The 17,692-nt window shown below is 43.7% G+C and overlaps 1 protein-coding gene across 2 annotated transcripts in view; it reads left to right on the top strand.

Annotated features, from left to right (window-relative positions):
• The window catches only part of IRAK2 (interleukin 1 receptor associated kinase 2), a 63,081-nt gene extending 48,278 nt beyond the window's left edge, over positions 1–14,803 (top strand). For both annotated transcript variants that reach the window (XM_082638583.1, XM_082638582.1), the window contains exons 10-13: positions 818–880; positions 8,919–9,119; positions 12,013–12,304; positions 13,281–14,803. In XM_082638583.1, the coding sequence (XP_082494709.1) occupies positions 818–880; positions 8,919–9,119; positions 12,013–12,304; positions 13,281–13,393 (669 nt within the window). In that variant the 3' untranslated portion in view covers positions 13,394–14,803. The remainder of the gene's footprint in view (positions 1–817; positions 881–8,918; positions 9,120–12,012; positions 12,305–13,280) is intronic.
• Positions 14,804–17,692: the final 2,889 nt, after the last annotated feature.

Below are 17,692 nucleotides of genomic sequence, written 5' to 3'. Positions count from 1 at the left end.
CCGCCAGGGAAGTCCCCAGATTTTAGTTTCTTGCCCAAAGAGCACCAAAGCATGTAAGGAACAGAGTCAGAACTTGAACCCAGGCCTGTCTGACTCTGGACCCCTTAGCCAGTGTACTGTCATCTCTGCTGAATTTCTGTTCAGAGAAGGTTTCCCATTTATTAAGATACAAATCAGTTTGTCAATTTTGTGGTGGCTTACAGAGCTGTGCTCCTTTCTTAAATGGATGTATTAATGAACAAATAATGTAAATAAAGGCCTGTGGATGAAACGTGCTATGGATATTGCTGAGATTTTCTGTCTAGAATAGGTGTCTGCACGTGGATTCCTCCTTTTCTTGAGATTAACATAGCAATGCCTGCTTACCGTTCCTGATGGGTTTTAAATGAAAATATCTTTAGTATATATAGTGTGTGTATGTATATGTATGTGTGTATACAGATAGATGTATATATGTATATCTATATAGAGAGAGGTGTGTGTGTGTGTGTGTGTGTGTGTGTGTGTGTGTGTGTGCGCGCGCGCATCTACCTATCTATCTGATGGTAATACACACACGTTTGGTTTTCATCCTCCCTACCTTGCTGTCAATTAACTTAAACCTTCTCCTAGTAGCTGGGTGGTGTGTTAAGTTGGAGGAGGTGTTCAGTGATAATCCCACGTTCCAGATTTTGGGCAAGTGTCTGTGCTGGCAGATGGCAGAGCCAGGCCTGGAGCTCAGAATTTGTTCCTGAGAAGAAACTTCTTTCTTGGCCAGAAGCTCCTGCGTGAACTTGTGCATGTGTGTGTGAACCGTGCTAATTCCATGTTCTCACAGGTGTTAGCCGAGGTCCTCACTGGCATCCCTGCGATGGACAACGACCGGAGCCCGGTTTACTTGGTAAGGGAACCAGTCACTTCTTTCTCACAGCTATGAGGGGTCAAGGGGTGGGGAGGGCAGGGACCTCCACTGTACCCATTTTACAGATGCTAACGAGGCCTCAGTCCCGGGTTTGATTTGTACTTGTGAAAAGTAGCTGTAACCTTCCCCCTTCACCATCCAGGCAACAATTACTTTTTCATGATAAGAAAGTTAAGAATGTTTAGGGGAAATCCATGTCTTCTCTCTGCATGTCAGGCAATCATATAGAGTTTGTCTTTATTTTTTTATTTTTAAATTTTTTGGCCGTGTCGTGCAGCACGTGGGATCTTAGTTCCCCAACCAGGGATCGAACCCATGCTCCCTACAGCAGAAGCCCAGAGTCTTAACTACCGGACCTCCAGGGAAGTCCTAGGGTTTATCTTTAAATTGGTGAAAGCTAATTTCAGCCCTTTTAGGTTTCTATAATAAAAACAATAATTTCCATTTTGTAGGTTTATAAGAACTGTCATTCAAATATACATGTGCATGTGTATAGTGTCATTTCAAAAATATAACAACATGGCCCAAGTCTGTGTTTGGCACTTTACATATATTACCTTTCTAAGTCATCTGAGTCCCCATGAGATTGATAAAGTCATTATGTTCACCTACAGATGAGAGCAGGCTCTGAGGTTTGCCTGAGATCTCAGCTTGACTAAGTATCAGAGTTGAGATCCTGAGGCACATCTGCTGGACTGCAGATCCTGAGTTCTTAACCCCAACGCTCTCCTGACTGTTTAATTCTCATGACAGTCCAACCATATGGATTCATCATCGTTATTATTACCATCCCTATTTTACAGATGAGAAAACTAAGGCCAAGGTGAAGAGAGTTATCTTATGACCCCCAGCGAGATGTTGGAGCTGGGATTTGAACCCATGTCTCCTGTAGAGCTCTGACCCCTGTGCAAGCCCTAATCCTCTTCACTAATTTGAGGGGGGAGCACTTTTCTGACTTGAAGTGGAGGCCGTTGGAGCAGCTGGCTTTTTTGTGACTAGACTCCAAAAGCATCCCCTTCACCCTGGGGTGGGAAGCTGAAGACCTCCCCTATATGCGGCCAGTCACGACCTGTCCCTTTGCTGAATTCCCAGAGCTCTGCCCCTTTTGGGCACCAGGCCCCCGGTACTGCAGAGAGGTCGGTTTGGTCAGCTCAGATGTGGTTCAGGGCAGTTTGGGACAATTTCTCATATTCTGACAGTTTCCTTCAGATGTATTACCCAGCACTCCTGTGGGGCTCCCTGGGTGAATGTCACAGGGGAAGGAGCCTTTGGAGACACTTAGGTGAAACTTTCCAGAAGGCTTTTTTGGTAAATGGTTTCTAAAAACGTGGAGGAAATAATTTTTTTAAAATCTAGTTTCTTTCTCTTCTTCTGGACCCAAATAGGATCTCCCATCATCCCTTGTGTGGTACTTATAATTCATTGTGCAAATAATTAAAATTCGAGTCAGAGATGAAAGCTGCTGCCAAGTGTGGTCCAGGGTGGGAGGAGCCGGCCTCTCCTCCACGCTTGGAAGTGTTCATGGCTGCAGTGTTTCTGGAGGTCATTGGGTGGTTTCCATCAAAATTTAAAATGTGTGTACCCTCTGATGCAGCAATTTCACTTGTACGCTAGGGAAACACATACAAGTAAAGAAAGACAGAGGGACGAGGATGTTCGTTTTAGCACTGGTTATGGTAGTGAAGCGTTGCTAACAAGTGAAAGATCTGTCAATTGGGAGGCAGTGAAACGAATGACGGCATGATCATACACACCATGGAACACCGTGAAGTTATGTATAAAAGAAGCTCTATGCGTATGTCTGCAAATACTTATAATGAGGATAAAGTGTATAATATGATAAATGTTGACATTTGTGTTTATCTGTGAAATCGTCACCAAATCAAGATAATGAGCATGCCCACTACCCCAGAAGTTAACTCTCCTCATTTGTCACCCTCCTCTCACCCCTCCCCACCCTGCCGTCCCCACAGCCATTGGTCTGCTTTCTGTCACTGTACAACTGTACAAAAGTTTCTCTTTTCTGGAGTTTCCTGTAAAGGAAACCGTAGAGAGTGTGTGTACCCTTTTGTTGTCTGGCCTTTCCCACTCAGCGTAGTTTTTGTGAGATGCACCCATGCTCTGTGTGTGTGTTGGGAGTTCATTTCTTTAGATGCCAAATGATGCTCTAGTGTGTGGATGTGCCCCCATTTGTCCATTCACCTGTTGACGACGTGTAGGGCGTTTCCAGCGTTTGACCAGTACACATAAAGCTGCTGGTACCTTTGTGTGGGGATCTCAGTGTGGACGTATGCACTTATTTCTGTCAAGGTGTAATTCACACTTTTGAGGTATACAAAAATGGTATGAGTTTTGACAAATGTAGACGGTCGGGTAACCACCACCACAATCAAGATATGGAATATTTATTTCATTCCAGAAAATTCCCTCACGTCCCTTTATAGTCAATCCCCTTTCCCCGCTTCCAGCCCCTGGCAACTCCTGATCTAGTTTCTGTCTGTGTAGTTCCATCTCTTCTGGAGCGTCATGTAAGTGGAATCATAGAGCGTGTGCCTGTTCGTTTCGGGCTCCTTCCACTTAGCGTTCTGCCTTTGAGATTCATCCATGGTGTATGTATCAGTGGTTGATTCCTGCTGGGGAATACTCCGTTGTATGGATGTCCGACCATTTGTTTATCCATTGACCAGTTGCTAGACATCTGGGTTGTTTCCAGGTTTTGGCAATTCTGAATAAAGCTGACATAAACATTCTTATTTTAGAAAAAAAAGAACAAGAAAGACGTATATTTTCTGACAGGGAGATATCTACAAGTGAGAAAAAAGCAAGTTCAAAACAGTATATATAGTGTGATCCCGTCTTTGGTAATAAATAGATGAATGAATTTACAAATTGTATCTTATATTTTCTTATTTATCTGGGGCTAATAATAGTACCTACCTGATAGGGTTTAGTGAAGATTAAATAATATGTGAAGTACCTAAAACAGTGACTAGAACATAGTAAGCACTCTGTGTGGTAGCTATTATTATTACTACTCTTTTTTTTTTTTTTTTTTTTTGCGGTACGCGGGCCTCTCACTACTGTGGCCTCTCCCGTTGCGGAGCACAGGCTCCGGGCGCGCAGGCTCAGTGGCCATGGCTCACGGGCCCAGCCGCTCCACGGCATGTGGGATCTTCCCGGACCGGGGCACGAACCCGTGTCCCCTGCATCGGCAGGCGGACCCTTAAGCACTGCGCCACCAGGGAAGCCCACTAGTCTTATTTTAATAGCTCTTAGGAGATTGCTTGCCACTATTATAATTACTGCATATAACTAAAGTGATTATAACTGTGGACTTTTATAGCAGAAACTCTAGAAAAATATAATCCAGCCTATTAGCAGGGGTTGCCTTTGGAGAGTTGAAATAAGGGGAAGGGTTAACTTTTGCCCTAAAACTTCAACTGCTTCTATTTTATTTTTTAACAACAACAAAAAAATGTTTTTAATAATATTGTTGATTTTGAATAATTTCTTTTTAATTAAAATGTTTAATTCAAGTAATCTGCATACTTGGCTTAGAAAACGTAGCAGCACCTAGCAACTACTCCAGGCCTCTTTCCCTGGCCTGCCCTCAGGGACGCCCACTTCCTTAAAAAGTCCTTTTTATTATGGACAATTTCAAACATACACAAAAGTCAAGAAAAGAATATAAGGAATCTCCATTCATCCATCCCATCAGTTATCAACATCATGCTTTTCTTATTTCTTTTGCATCCCCCAAACCATTTTTGTCTGTGTACTTTCAAGCAAATCCCAGATATTGTTATTTCACCCATAGAATTTAGTTTTCTTAATTACTTATCATTTAATACCCATTTCATATTTAGATGTCCCAAATTGTCTCAAAAATTGCTTTTTAAAGTTGGTTTGTTTGAAACCAGATGCAAGCAAGGTGACGTGTTTCTGAAGACTGGTTCTCTCATTGTGTCCCTCCCCACTTCTTTCTGCCTAGCATTGCATTTTTGCATAAAGTGGGTCGCTTCTGTGGTAGACTCACGTGCTGGATTTTTCTGATTGCATCTTGTTGTATCCTTAACTTGTTTCTCTGTTCCCCCTGTTTCCTGTGCCCTGGTTGTCAGCCCTTGAGACTTGATTAGAATCATGGTCTAGGTGGTTCTGTGTACTTCCTTTTGCATCACAGCCTGAGGAGTGCGGCAGACTGCCCTCCTTTTAGTACTAGGATTCATCAGGGTTCAGGTGGAGTTGCTGAGTCCCTCCATTACTAAGTTCCCTGTCACTCTGCCTCCGAGTGTTCTTGATGGAGGATGGCATCTCGTGATGGCCGTTACTGCATGAGACCCAGGATTTCATGGGCGGTAGTCAAGTGGGGAGCATCTTCTTACACTGTTCTTTCAGGGCAATCACTATGCACAGTTTCTCATTTGTTTCAGATGGTGGTGACCTCCATATCCATAAATAATATGCTTCTATTCTTATTGACAGATCTGTCAACTTTAAATACCATTACACTTTTTAAAAAAATAAATTTTATTTATTTATTTTTGGCTGCGTTGGGTCTTTGTTGCTGCATGTGGGTTTTCTCTAGTTGCGGTGAGCAGGGGCTACTCTTAGTTGCGGTGCCCGGGCTTCTCACTGCGGTGGCTTCTCCTGTTGCAGAGCACAGGCTCTAGGCGCGCGGGCTTCAGTAGTTGTGGCGTGCGGGCTCAGTAGCTGTGGCTCACGGGCTCTAGAGTGCAGGCTCAGTAGTTGTGGCGCACGGGCTTAGTTGCTCCGCGGCATGTGGGATCTTCCCGGACCAGGGCTCGAACCCGTGTCCCCTGCATTGGCAGGCGGGTTCTTAACCACTGTGCCACCAGGGGTGTCCCACCATTACACTTTTTAAAAAGATAAACATTTAAAAAGGCAGAGCTCACATGAAAGAATTGTGCAAAAGGGCATTTAAAAATGAACCCCTTGCCAGTTTTAGGTTTTCAGTCTGCAGGTACTGAGTTACCGATGGTGTCAGGTGTCTAGGTATTTTTTTGATCCTTAGACAGCCCATTTTCTCAATTGGGAAACTGAGGCAGAGTGGGGACTATTTTGTTTTGTTCTTGAAGCAAATATCACAACCCATGTCTGATAATCTCTGATAATATTTTACTCTGAGTTATAACTATTTGTATACAAAGCTGTATGAAGCAATAAAAATTTAGTTTTACATTTAATGAATCACTTCTATTAAAAATAATAAAATTACACAAAAAAGAAGAAACTTAACCAGAAAATAAATTAGCTTGTACAATATGTAAAAACATTTGTAAGGAACTTACTATTTGCCAGGTACTGTTCTTGGTGTTGGGGATACAAAATCAAAGCTCCTACCCTCCTGGAGCTTTCATTCTAGGGGAAGAGAACAAAGGATATTTAAGTAAATGAAAATATACGTAATTCCAGGCCAGTGGTAAGTGCTATGAAGAAACGTGAAGTAATGTTAGGGGACAGAGTGAAAGAGTTGGAGGAGGGCTGTTTTAGGTCAGGGAAAGCTTCTTGGTGTAGGTAACATCAGAGCAGAGACCCAAATGAAGGGAGGGACCAGAGCATGATAAAGCTCAAGGGAGGGGCATTCTAGACAGAGGGAAGAATAAGTGCAAAGGCCCTGAGGCAGGATGAGCTTAGGGGCTTCCAAGATAGAAGGAGGAGACAGAGTGGCTGAGTACAGTGAGCTAGAAGGACAGAGGGAGGAGAGGAGATGGGATAGGTCTGCAGGGGCCAGATTGTCACAAAATCGGGGGTTTCTGAAGGCCATAGTTAACAGATGGGGATGTATTATAGGAGGTCGGGGACGTATTATAGGAGGTCAGGAACTGTTGATGTTAAAAACAAACACACAGGGCTTCCCTGGTGGCGCAGTGGTTAAGAATCCGCCTGCCAATGCAGGGGACACAGGTTCGAGCCCTGGTTCAGGAAGATCCCACATGCCGTAGAGCAAGTAAACCCGTGCGCCACAACTACTGAGCCTGCGCTGTAGAGCCCGCGAGCCCAACTACTGAAGCCTGTGCGCCTAGAGCCCGTGCTCCGCAACAAGAGAAGCCACCACAATGAGAAGCCCGGGCACTGCAACTAAGAGTAGCCCCTGCTCGCCGCAACTAGAGAAAACCCGCGCGCAGCAACAAAGACCCAATGCAGCCCAAAATAAATAAATAAAATAAGTAAATTTATTAAAAAACACACACACAAAAAAAACCCTTTTATTTTCCAAATATAAATGCAAAACAGGCTTGTAGAACATTTAGTAAATATAGGAAAATATAGAAAATAAAATAGAAATCATTCTTGGAGATGACTATTGTTAATATTTTACACCCTGTCCCCTGGTATTTATTCTATGTATATATATATACACACAGTTTATATTATTTATATTTAAATATATATTTATATTTTATATTATTTATAACATGGATTTTCAATTTTTGCATTTTATATAGCATGAAATATACAATATTTTTATATAATGCATGTAGCATATAACATAAAGTGCATTGAAATATTTCTGTATAAATGTTTTATATAGTTATTTAAAGTATTATATATTATATATAAATATATATTATATATTTGTATGTTATATATATAGTTATATAAAATGTTTTATATAGTTATATGTGCAACCATATAAAGTACTATATATCTGAAATATCATTACAAATACGTATATATAAAACATATTGTTGGGCTTCCCTGGTGGTGCAGTGGTTGGGAGTCCGCCTGCCGATGCAGGGGACACGGGTTCTTGTCCCGGTCTGGGAGGATCCCGCATGCCGCGGAGCGGCTGGGCCCGTGGGCCATGGCCGTTGAGCCTGCGCGTCCGGAGGCTGTGCTCCGCGGCGGGAGAGGCCACAACAGTGAGAGGCCCACATACCGCAAAAAACAAACAAACAAACAAACATATTGTTTAAAGTATACAATATTTTATATATAAATATGTATACATGTAGAATATACATGGAAAATTTATATATAAATGTTATAGTGTTTACATAAATAAATATACCGCAAATATAAAAAATACATACAAATGTTTCATATTTTTTTAACATCTCATATGTTAATATATGATAGATTAATGCACTATATACTATGTCAATCAATATTATACATAATTATATTACATATTAATTTCCTATATTTAATATATTTAATCAGTACAAGTAATATATTTGTAACCTATTTATATAAGTAGGTTTATATTTATGTAAGTTGCAAATAAGTAAATATATACATGTGCAATGTCATATATAACATACAATTTGTACTATACAAGTATACTTATATACTAATATATTTATTATTATTTATACAGCATATCTTCTGTTTTAGGAATAGTTCAGATTTCTGCTTTCTAAGTAGCATAAAATGTAACATGTAAATACAAAATTTTAAATATAAAAATATACATAATATTATATATAGTACATCTCCTATTAAATATACATGGGTCAGAATCCTATATCCTAAAATGTTTATTTTGTATCATGAGAGATTTTTCCTGTAAATGTTATTAATAAGATGAATTATTGGTGTAAGTAAAGTGCTCAGCACATAGTAAGTACTATATAAATGGTAGCTATTATTACTATTAATTATTATCACTAATAGACTATTGAATGTAGATTGTGTCAAGTATCACACTTTATCACACTTTATGCTTTAGATGCACTATGTCATTTAATTTTTGTGTTAGTCCTATTATCCCCATTTTCCTGATGAAGCACCCCAAGGCCTAGAAAGGTTAAGCCCCTGCCTGAAGGGGCTTATGAGTGTGGTATGGAATGCCCTGTACATGTGGGGAATTTAGCAGTTCTCCAGTTCCGCTGTTTTACTTGTTCCTGGGATCCTTGCAATTATTTTTAAAAACACTGTTGGTTTTCTGAGTGTTTGCCGCTCTGGTGCAATCCTGGAGGCGGGTGGGGCCCGTGTGGTTAGACTCCACACCGCTGCAGCTCACACGGGGGTGTTCCCACTCTGCTTCCCACAGAAGGATTTACTCCTCAGTGAAATTCCCAGCAGCACCACATGGCTCTGCTCCAGGAAGACAGATGTGGAGAAAGTGATGGCCAAGGAGATCTGCCAGAAGTACCTGGAGAAGAGAGCAGGGAAGCTGCCGGAGGCCTGCGCCGAGGCCTTGGCCACGGCCGCCTGCCTCTGCCTGCGGAGGCGCAACGCCATCCTGGCGGAGGTGAGCCTAACGTTCAGCCTTACCCCAGCAATGAGCCCTGTCCTGCGTCAGCAGGGCCTCACTTCCCCGGCTGCATGAGTCTGCTTTACCAGGGGCTCTGTCACGATCCCTTTACCGATGGCTTTACCGAGAAGTGATTTCATACACCAGGGCCATATTTGTTTGCAAACAGCAGTATCTGCTGGAGCCCCCAGCAGCCAAACTGGGGTCTGGTCCTGAGGGTGCCCAGGACCACACCCTCGGCTATAACAGAAGTCCGTCTGCTTTCTCTGAACCGGCTTTATTCCTCCTCCTCTCTGTAGGCCCCTTCTCATTCCCTCCATCCTCTTGGTCAGGGGATACAGCCATATTCATTTACATGTCATGGTTCTGTCTTCACTGAGCGGCCCAATTCCAACCTCTTAGTGAGAGAAACTGATTGGCTTAGCTAGGGTCAGGTGACTACCTGTTGGCCAATCAGGTACGGTGGGGGTCAGGTATATAAACCCGGTGGCCAGGGGGTCAAGCCTGGAGGGTGGAAGGGCCAGGTTCCAGAGAAAGGGATCATTCCTTAGCCCATGGACTAGGCAGACATCAACCACCACAGAGGATAAAACATTTTCCTATGGACAGGATATGCAGAGGGGGTTTCCATGGTAACAGGTGTAAATTTGGGCACCAACTTTACTAGGCCTTTCTAAGGACAAAATAACTGCCTGAGAGGGCTCATAGAGATCATCCCACAGAGTGATTTTCAAGTGGTGTCTGACAGACAGGGGCTCCTTGGGAGTACCTTTTGGCAGGAAGAGGGCTGTGGATGGCTGCAGGCCCCACCCATGACTCCACGCAGACATCCACTGTCACTTCTCATAATTGTATGGGGTTCTCAGTATTTTATCGGAGGAAAGGGTTTGGTAGCTGAAAAAAAAAGTCTTCAAACACCGCTGCTATAGCCCAAGCCTCCCCTTTTACAGATGGAGATGTCGAGGCCAAGAGAGGGGGAGATGAGGCCAGAGGGAGTTTCTGTCAGAGCCCTCTGGACTCCTGGCTCAGCCCCAGGTCTACCCTCTTGCACCAGGACGTGGCAGGAGCTAGAGACCAAGTCACCACTCTCAGCCTAGGCTGTGCTCCAGCTGCCCGTGTGCCACAATGTTCAGTCACTCATTCAGCAGTGGTGTGCTGGGCCCCGGGGATATATTGGGGAGCAAGGCAGGCCCAGTTTCACTTTCCTGGAGTTCACAGACATTGTGCAGTAACCATCTGGTGAGCGCTGGTGTAGCATATTACAGCGGCCCCACCAGGACTTTCCCAAGGAAGTGATGTGTAAGCAGATGAAGAGCAATCGAAGCAGAAGGAACAATTCATGCAAATAGCCTGAGTTGAGAGAGAGCCTAGCAAGGTCAAGGGCCTGGAATAAGGTCAGAGTGGCTAGAACACAGAGTACCTGGGGCAGAGTGGCTTGTGATGAGGCTGCTGGGGAAGGAGGAGCCCGACCACAGAGGGCTTTGCAGCCACAGTCAGGATTTGGAGGAAGTCACTGGGGGTATTAAGCAGGGGCAGGACATAATCAGACTTATGTTTTAAAAAGATCTCTCTCCCTCAACCACTTATTCTTTCATTCCTTCATTTTATTCTTTTGTTCAGTGCATCAGTTAAAGTACATTCAAAGAAGCTGCTATAATGAGGAGACTCCAAGTGAGATAAAAGTTTGTTCTGTTTAGCTCAACAGTTTGAATGTAGGCAGTCCAGAGCTGATGTGGCAGTGCCGCAGTATTGGGGATTTGGGCTCCTGTATTGTTGCTCTGCTACCCTTATCATGTGACTTCCACTTCAGAATCCAAGAAGGCTGCTCTAGCTCAGGCCATCACATCTGCATTCCAGCCACTGAAAGGGGGTTAAAAAGGAGAACATACACCCTTCCTCGTAAGGGTGTGACCTGGAAATGCACATATCACTTTTTCTCCCATAGGCCAGAACCTAGGCCAGAGCCTAGTTATATAGTTTTGTAGTTTTTAGCTTGGCAAGTATTTATTGGGCATATATTGTGAAGATTTATCTCAAAAGGTGACATTTGAACTGGGCCTTGAAGCATGAGGAAGCATTTGCTATGTAGAATAAAGGGGATAGGGCACTTTCATATACAAAGAGGAATGAAAATGGTCATTGTCCGCAGTATTTCACAACCAAGCTAGGAAGATGAGAGATCACAGGGTCATGGCCTTGAAGAGAAGCAGACTTGGGTTTAGTGGTCAGCTCTGCCACTCACTGACTGGGTGATCTTAGGCAGGGAACTTAACCTCTCTGATCTTTTAATTTTTTATTTATAAAAACTCATTTACATTATGTGTCAAATGTGCTTTGTAAATTGCAAGGCACTGAGCAAATGAAATTTGTTATTTTTACTAAGGGTAGGTTTGTGTGCCATTTGTTGTGTGTGTGTGTGTGTGTGTGTGTGTAAAGAAGAAATATTCCTTCCCTGCCTGCCTCTAATTTTACTAACCTCCCTAACCAGAAAAGCCCTCAAGGGCAATATCTATATTACTTAGGGCATTTCTAGCTGAAAGTGATAGAAACTCAACTCGAATTATTAGATTCGACCCACAGACACACACGTAACCACATAACAGAGAAGGAAGCAGGGAGCCTATGAATGAGAGGATGAATGGTTTATTGCTCATTTAACCAAACTGCAGGCAGGATAGGTATTGCTGGGGCAGCTAGACCCAGGGTCTCAACCAGCAAAAGTACAAATATCTGTATCTCTGTTCCTGTGGTGCATTCTCTCTCTCTCTCTCTCTCTCTCTCTCTCTCTCTCTCTCTCTCTCTCTCTCTCTCTCTCTCGGCCTGGGAGACCTGGTAGATTTTTAATTTCAGGAAAAGTTCTTGGTGAGTGCTCTTGTCTCTCTTCCCCAAGGTGTGTGACTCTGTGGCTGCTGTGGAAGAACAGCTGAGAGGTCAGGAGACGTCGCTCCCTTGGAGTGGTCTTTCTGAGCGCACAGGCTCTTCCTCCAATACCCCGGAAGAAACGGACGACGTGGACAATTCCAGCTTCGAAGCCTCCTGCTCCATGAGGGAGGCACCCTGGGCCGGGGCTGCCGACTCGCCTCCCCCCACAGCGGATGGAGAAAGCGAGCTGCCGGCTGGTGGGGCAGTGGAAGCAGACTCCTCCTCTGAGGCCCGCGCCAGTCCAGAACCTCCCCAGGATGGTAAGCATGGCATTTGAGTCCTTATACACTCTCATTTATGTCCCCACCTCAGCCTATCATTTATTCCTTCTCTCCCTCATTCATGCGTGCATTTGATTATCCAGCTGTTCACCTGCTAGCTGGCCGCGCCAAGAGAATCATCCTCCCTCTCCCTCAGCCCCCGATGTCGAGTCCCTCACTCAGTCCTGTCCACTGACCTAAATATCCCTCGGCTCCATCTGCTTCTCTGCATTGCCCGTCCCCGTACCCCTACCCCTCATCTAAGCTACTCTCCTCTTGCTGGATGACCGCACAGCCTCCCTGTGGCCTCCCTGATCTGCTCTGGCCCCTCACCAGTTCTTCCAGGGGCCAGCCAGAGTGGTTTTTAAAAACAACTCATGTCACCCCCCGTTTAAAGCCCTTCTGTGGTTCCCCTTTGCACTTAGAGACCAAGTAAAAACTCTCTCTTGGGACCAGCAAAGCCCCTTGTGGTCTGTCGCCGGCCGCCTCTCTATCCTCACTTCACGCCTTGCCAGCTGCTTCCAAAGATAGCTTCTATTTCTGACTCTGGGGTCCAAACACACCAGGTTTCCTTCTGAAATAAAAATTCGGAAGGCCTTTACAATTCAGCGTCCTCATCCCCTGGTAAACGTGGCTCTGTGAATGTCTCAGGCTCTGACCTTTCCTGTTGTTCCTCCTCCCACATGGAGGTGAGAGGAAGAAGAGAGAGAGAGTGTAAGCTTCATTCTAACACTGCCCCCCACCCCCAGGGGAGAAGCATGGAAGCCCCTCCTCTCTGAAAGGTGGGGGGCAGGTGACAGGCCTTCCCTGAAAAGGCAGAAGCAATGACAGTGCTCATTCCACTCAGGGCCTGATTCAGAAGCCCGATTTAAGTGAAAAACTCTTAAAAGTCAGACCAAGTCTGACTTTCTAAGAATTATAACAACTGTTTCCAAATACCTTTTGTTCAAGTTCTTTACTTTGCATTGAATGTCAGCTACAGAGACTTCGTGGAAAATTGAGATCAATGAGGCCAAAAAGAAACTGATGGAGAATATCCAGCTCTACAAAGAAGAGAAACTGGATAGCATCGAGCTTTTTGGCCACTGATGACTTGAACACAGCTGAGGACCCTCGTCCTCCATTGGAAAAATGAACGTCAATCGAGAAAAAGATCTAAGGAAGAATCAGGATCTCCCAGGAAACACCAAACATCAGCTTCCCTTGGGTGGCGGCAGAGACACTTCCATTTTACCAGAGTGAGTTAGGGGAGACGGGACCTCAGCTTTCAGAGACACAAAAATCCATGAAGTCCTCTTCCTTTCTGAGATTTGTCAATCAGAGCTCTGGGTTATCAGGAGACTAAAGGGGAAACCCTGATACATGAGCCCAGGATGTGAGCGATTTTGTGGTTCCGGGGAGCATGTGACAATAACCACCCCAATAGATGCCATCGCCTGGCTCTCACCCTCGACAACCGACTGAGCATTCTGAGCGCTGATGGAACTTTCCAAAGCTAAGATCTCTGGGTAATATTTGCCACCAACCGCCTGCAAACTTTCATGACCTTTACATGAAAGACTTTCAACTTGTGTCCCATTTTGGTTCTTCACTCCCTCGTCAAGGTCTCAAGTTTTACAAATGCCAGACACCTGGCAGAAGGCTCTAGAGGTTTTCTGCTTTCTCTTTCAGAAATCTTGCAACCCACAGATATTTATTTAATGCCCACTCTGCACCTTTATCCTCCCATCCCACTAATGCTAATATTTTAAATGGAGTTTTTATTTAGAGAATATGTATTATTTATGGCTGGATGAAGAACCAGGAGAACTAGGTTCATGTTTGATTCTGCTGCTAATTTAATTTCAGGAACCTCAGTTTCCTTGTAAGTAACATGCATTCATCCTCCCTCCCTGGGCTGTTGGGGAGGAATGGGTGAGATATGGCTACAGAAGTACTTTGAAAATGCACTTGTCCTGTTTTATTAAATAAATTTTAAAAAAAGACATTAAGCGTTTATTTTTGTCACGTACCTAACATTTATTGCAGTGGGTATATTTCTGAAAAGTCACATTGCAAGTCTTTTTATTTTTTTTATTATTATTTTTTTTTGCGGTACGCGGGCCTCCCACCGCTGCGGCCCCTCCCATTGCGGAGCACAGGGTCCGGACGCGCAGGCTTAGCGGCCATGGCTCACGGGCCCAGCCGCTCCGCGGCATGTGGGATCTTCCCGGACCGGGGCACGAACCCGTGTCCCCTGCATCGGCAAGCGGACTCTCAACCACTGCGCCACCAGGGAAGCCCTGCAAGTCTTTTTAAATTCAGCGTGTCCTATTTTATTTTTATTTTTTAATAAAATTATTTATTTTATTTATTGATTTTTGGCTGTTTTGGGTCTTCCTTGCTGCGTGTGGGCATTCTCTAGTTGCGGTGAGCGGCGGCTACTCTTCGTTGAGGTGCGCGGGCTTCTCATCGCGGTGGCTTTTCTTGTTGCGGAGCACGGGCTCTAGGCGTGCGGGCTTCAGTAGTTGTGGCTTGATGGCTTAGTTGCTCTGCGGCATGTGGGATCTTCCCGAACCAGGGCTCGAACTCATGTCCCCTGCATTGGCAGGCGGATTCTTAACCACTGCGCCACCAGGGAAGCCCTTATTTCTATTTATTTATTTATTTATTTTTGGCTGCGTTGGGTCTTCGTTGCTGCACACAGTCTTCAGTAGTTGTGGCGCATGGACTCAGTAGCTGTGGCTGGCAGGCTCTAGAGCACAGGCTCAGTAGTTGTGGCACATGGGCTTAGTCGCTCCACGGCATGTGGGATCTTTCTGGACCACAGATCAAACCTGTGTCCCCTGCATTGGCAGGTGGATTCTTAACCACTGTGCCACCAGGGAAGTCCCACCCTTGTCTTAAACTCTGGTGGCTGTGAGGATTCAACCAGAGTCTGTGTTACGTGCCCTGAACAGGACCTGGCGTGTGGTAAGCACCTTAAAATTATGAGCAGTATGTTTCCAAAGCGTTTTGAGCAATAGAGGACAGTTGCCAATTGGGTAATATTACCCAGACAGATTTGTATTTCCAGACCAGGGCTTCACAAATTTCTGAAGAGGTCAGAGAACCACTTTGAGAATCCATGAAAGCTTTGGACCTTCTTCCTCCAGCAAGCTGTAAATTCATACATACACAATTCTGTATATGAATTCTAGGGGTTCATGAGCACCAAGGTGTCTTTCCATGAATTCCTAGAGGGAAGGCCTGACTTTTTTTAAGTTAATAGATGCACACAGCAACAAACAAACAAAAAACTCAAACAGTAGAAAAGATTACATGGGGGATTCCCCACTGGGATCTTAGTCCCTCATTTCTTCTTCTCAGAGGCAATAGCTGTTACTAGTTTGGGGATTCTTCCAGAGAAGATAAAAAAGAAATTTTTTTTTTAAATCTTTGTGCTCAACTTCATTAGTTATTAGGGAAATGAAAATCAAAACCACCATACAGAGAGACACCCCTGGGGGAAAAATATCTTCTAAAGAGATTTTTGAGAATGACTGGAAATTCCAATTAAAATGAGATAGATTTATCTTGACCAATATTGCAATACTAACAACATTTCTCTGAATGTGGGTACAACTAAGAGCATTCCAGTGACTTTATCATGTATGTTAAAAATTGAACATTTGTCATCTGTTTTGTCATCTCTATCAGGTATTTAAAATAAATTTTATTAGGTATTTAAAAAAATCAAAACCACAATGAAATAACCACTCACACCTGCTTAGATGGCTGGAATAGAGAAGACAGACAAAAACAAGCGCTGGGGCTTCCCTGGTGGCGCAGTGGTTGAGAGTCCGCTTGCCGATGCAGGGGACATGGGTTCGTGCCCCGGTCTGGGAAGATCCCACATGCCGTGGAGCAGCTGGGCCCGTGAGCCATGGCCGCTGAGCCTGCGCGTCCGGAGGCTGTGCTCCGCAACGGGAGAGGCCAACAGTGAGAGGCCCGCGTACCGCAAAAAAAAAAAAAAAAAAAAAAAAAAACAAGCGCTGGCAAGGCTGTGGAGAAATTGGAACCCTCATACATTGCTGGTGGGATTGTAAAATGGCCAGCCACTTTGGAAAAGTTAAACATAGTTTCCATATGACCCAGCAATTCCACTCTAGGTATCTACCTAAGAGAAATGAAAACATATTCCTACAAAAACTTACACACCAGTGTTCATAGCAGCAATATTCATAATAGCCAAAAGGTAGAAACAACCCAAATGTCCATCAAAAGATGAAAAGTTAAACAGAATGTCGTATATCCATACAATGGACTATTATTCAGCCATAAAAAATGAAGTACTGATACATGGTACAACATGGGCAAACTTGAAAAGACAATGCTAAGTAAAAGAAGCCAATCATATATTGTATGATTCCATTTTTGTGAAATGTCCAGAACAGGCAAATCCATAGAGACAGAAATTAGATGTGTGTGTGTGTGTGTGTGGAGGGGGAGTGGCTTGGGGAGGGAAGTGGTAAAGATCACAAGATTTTAGGGTGATGAAAAGTTCTAAAATTAGATTATGGTGATGGTTGCACAACTCTAAATGTACTAAAAAATCATAGAATTATATATCGGTGAACTTTATGGTATGTAAATTTTATCTCAATAAAGTAGCTAGAAACACACAAATACAGAGTGCTTACTCTCAGGCATTTAAAAACATTTTATCTCGAGGCTCCACTCCTCTCTCATTTATTATTTTTTGCTGTACACAGGGTATTTTCATTCATCCAGGAACCTGTGTTTTCTCATGTCTTTCTTGGCCATTCTTCCTCAACAGTCCTTTTGGAGCATTTCATTCTTTTTGCCTGGATTCCATTGTATGGTCCTTCTGTAATTTACATAACTAGTTTCACTTGCGGGTACTGAGATTGTTTCCATTCTTCTTGCTCCCAATGGTGCTGCCTTCCAAGGAGGCTCCACCAATACGGTGATGTATGGGAGTGCGTTTCCCCACATCCTCAGCTGCGAAGCATGTTACCAGGCTATTTGATCTTTGCTAACCTAATGGGTGAAAACATAATTTTGTTTGTACTCTAAATGACTGAGATGGACCCATTTTTCATATGTTAAAATGAAATCTAACAAATTTCGTGATTTGTTTCGTTCATCAGTTCGTTTCCTTTGTCCGCTGAAATATCTTATTGCCAGAGTTTTTACATAGTAGGGACATCAGCCCTTTGCCACGTGTTCCAAATATTTTTCCAAGTTCGTACCTTGTTTTTTAACTTTTATATTTTTTGCCAGAAGGATATTTTACATTTTTGTGTAGTCTTTTTTATTTTTTCCCCCGTAGTTTCTAATTTATAATTCCAATTCTCTCATTTTCTGTGTTTTGTCACTTGGTCTCTGTAAATGGAGTGATGATGC

This window comes from Mesoplodon mirus (genome assembly GCF_964341445.2).
Source record: "Mesoplodon mirus genome assembly, chromosome: 12".
Taxonomy (NCBI): Eukaryota; Metazoa; Chordata; class Mammalia; order Artiodactyla; family Ziphiidae; genus Mesoplodon; species Mesoplodon mirus.
Note: the sequence above shows the minus strand (reverse complement) of the source record. Positions and strands in the feature narration are given on the sequence as shown.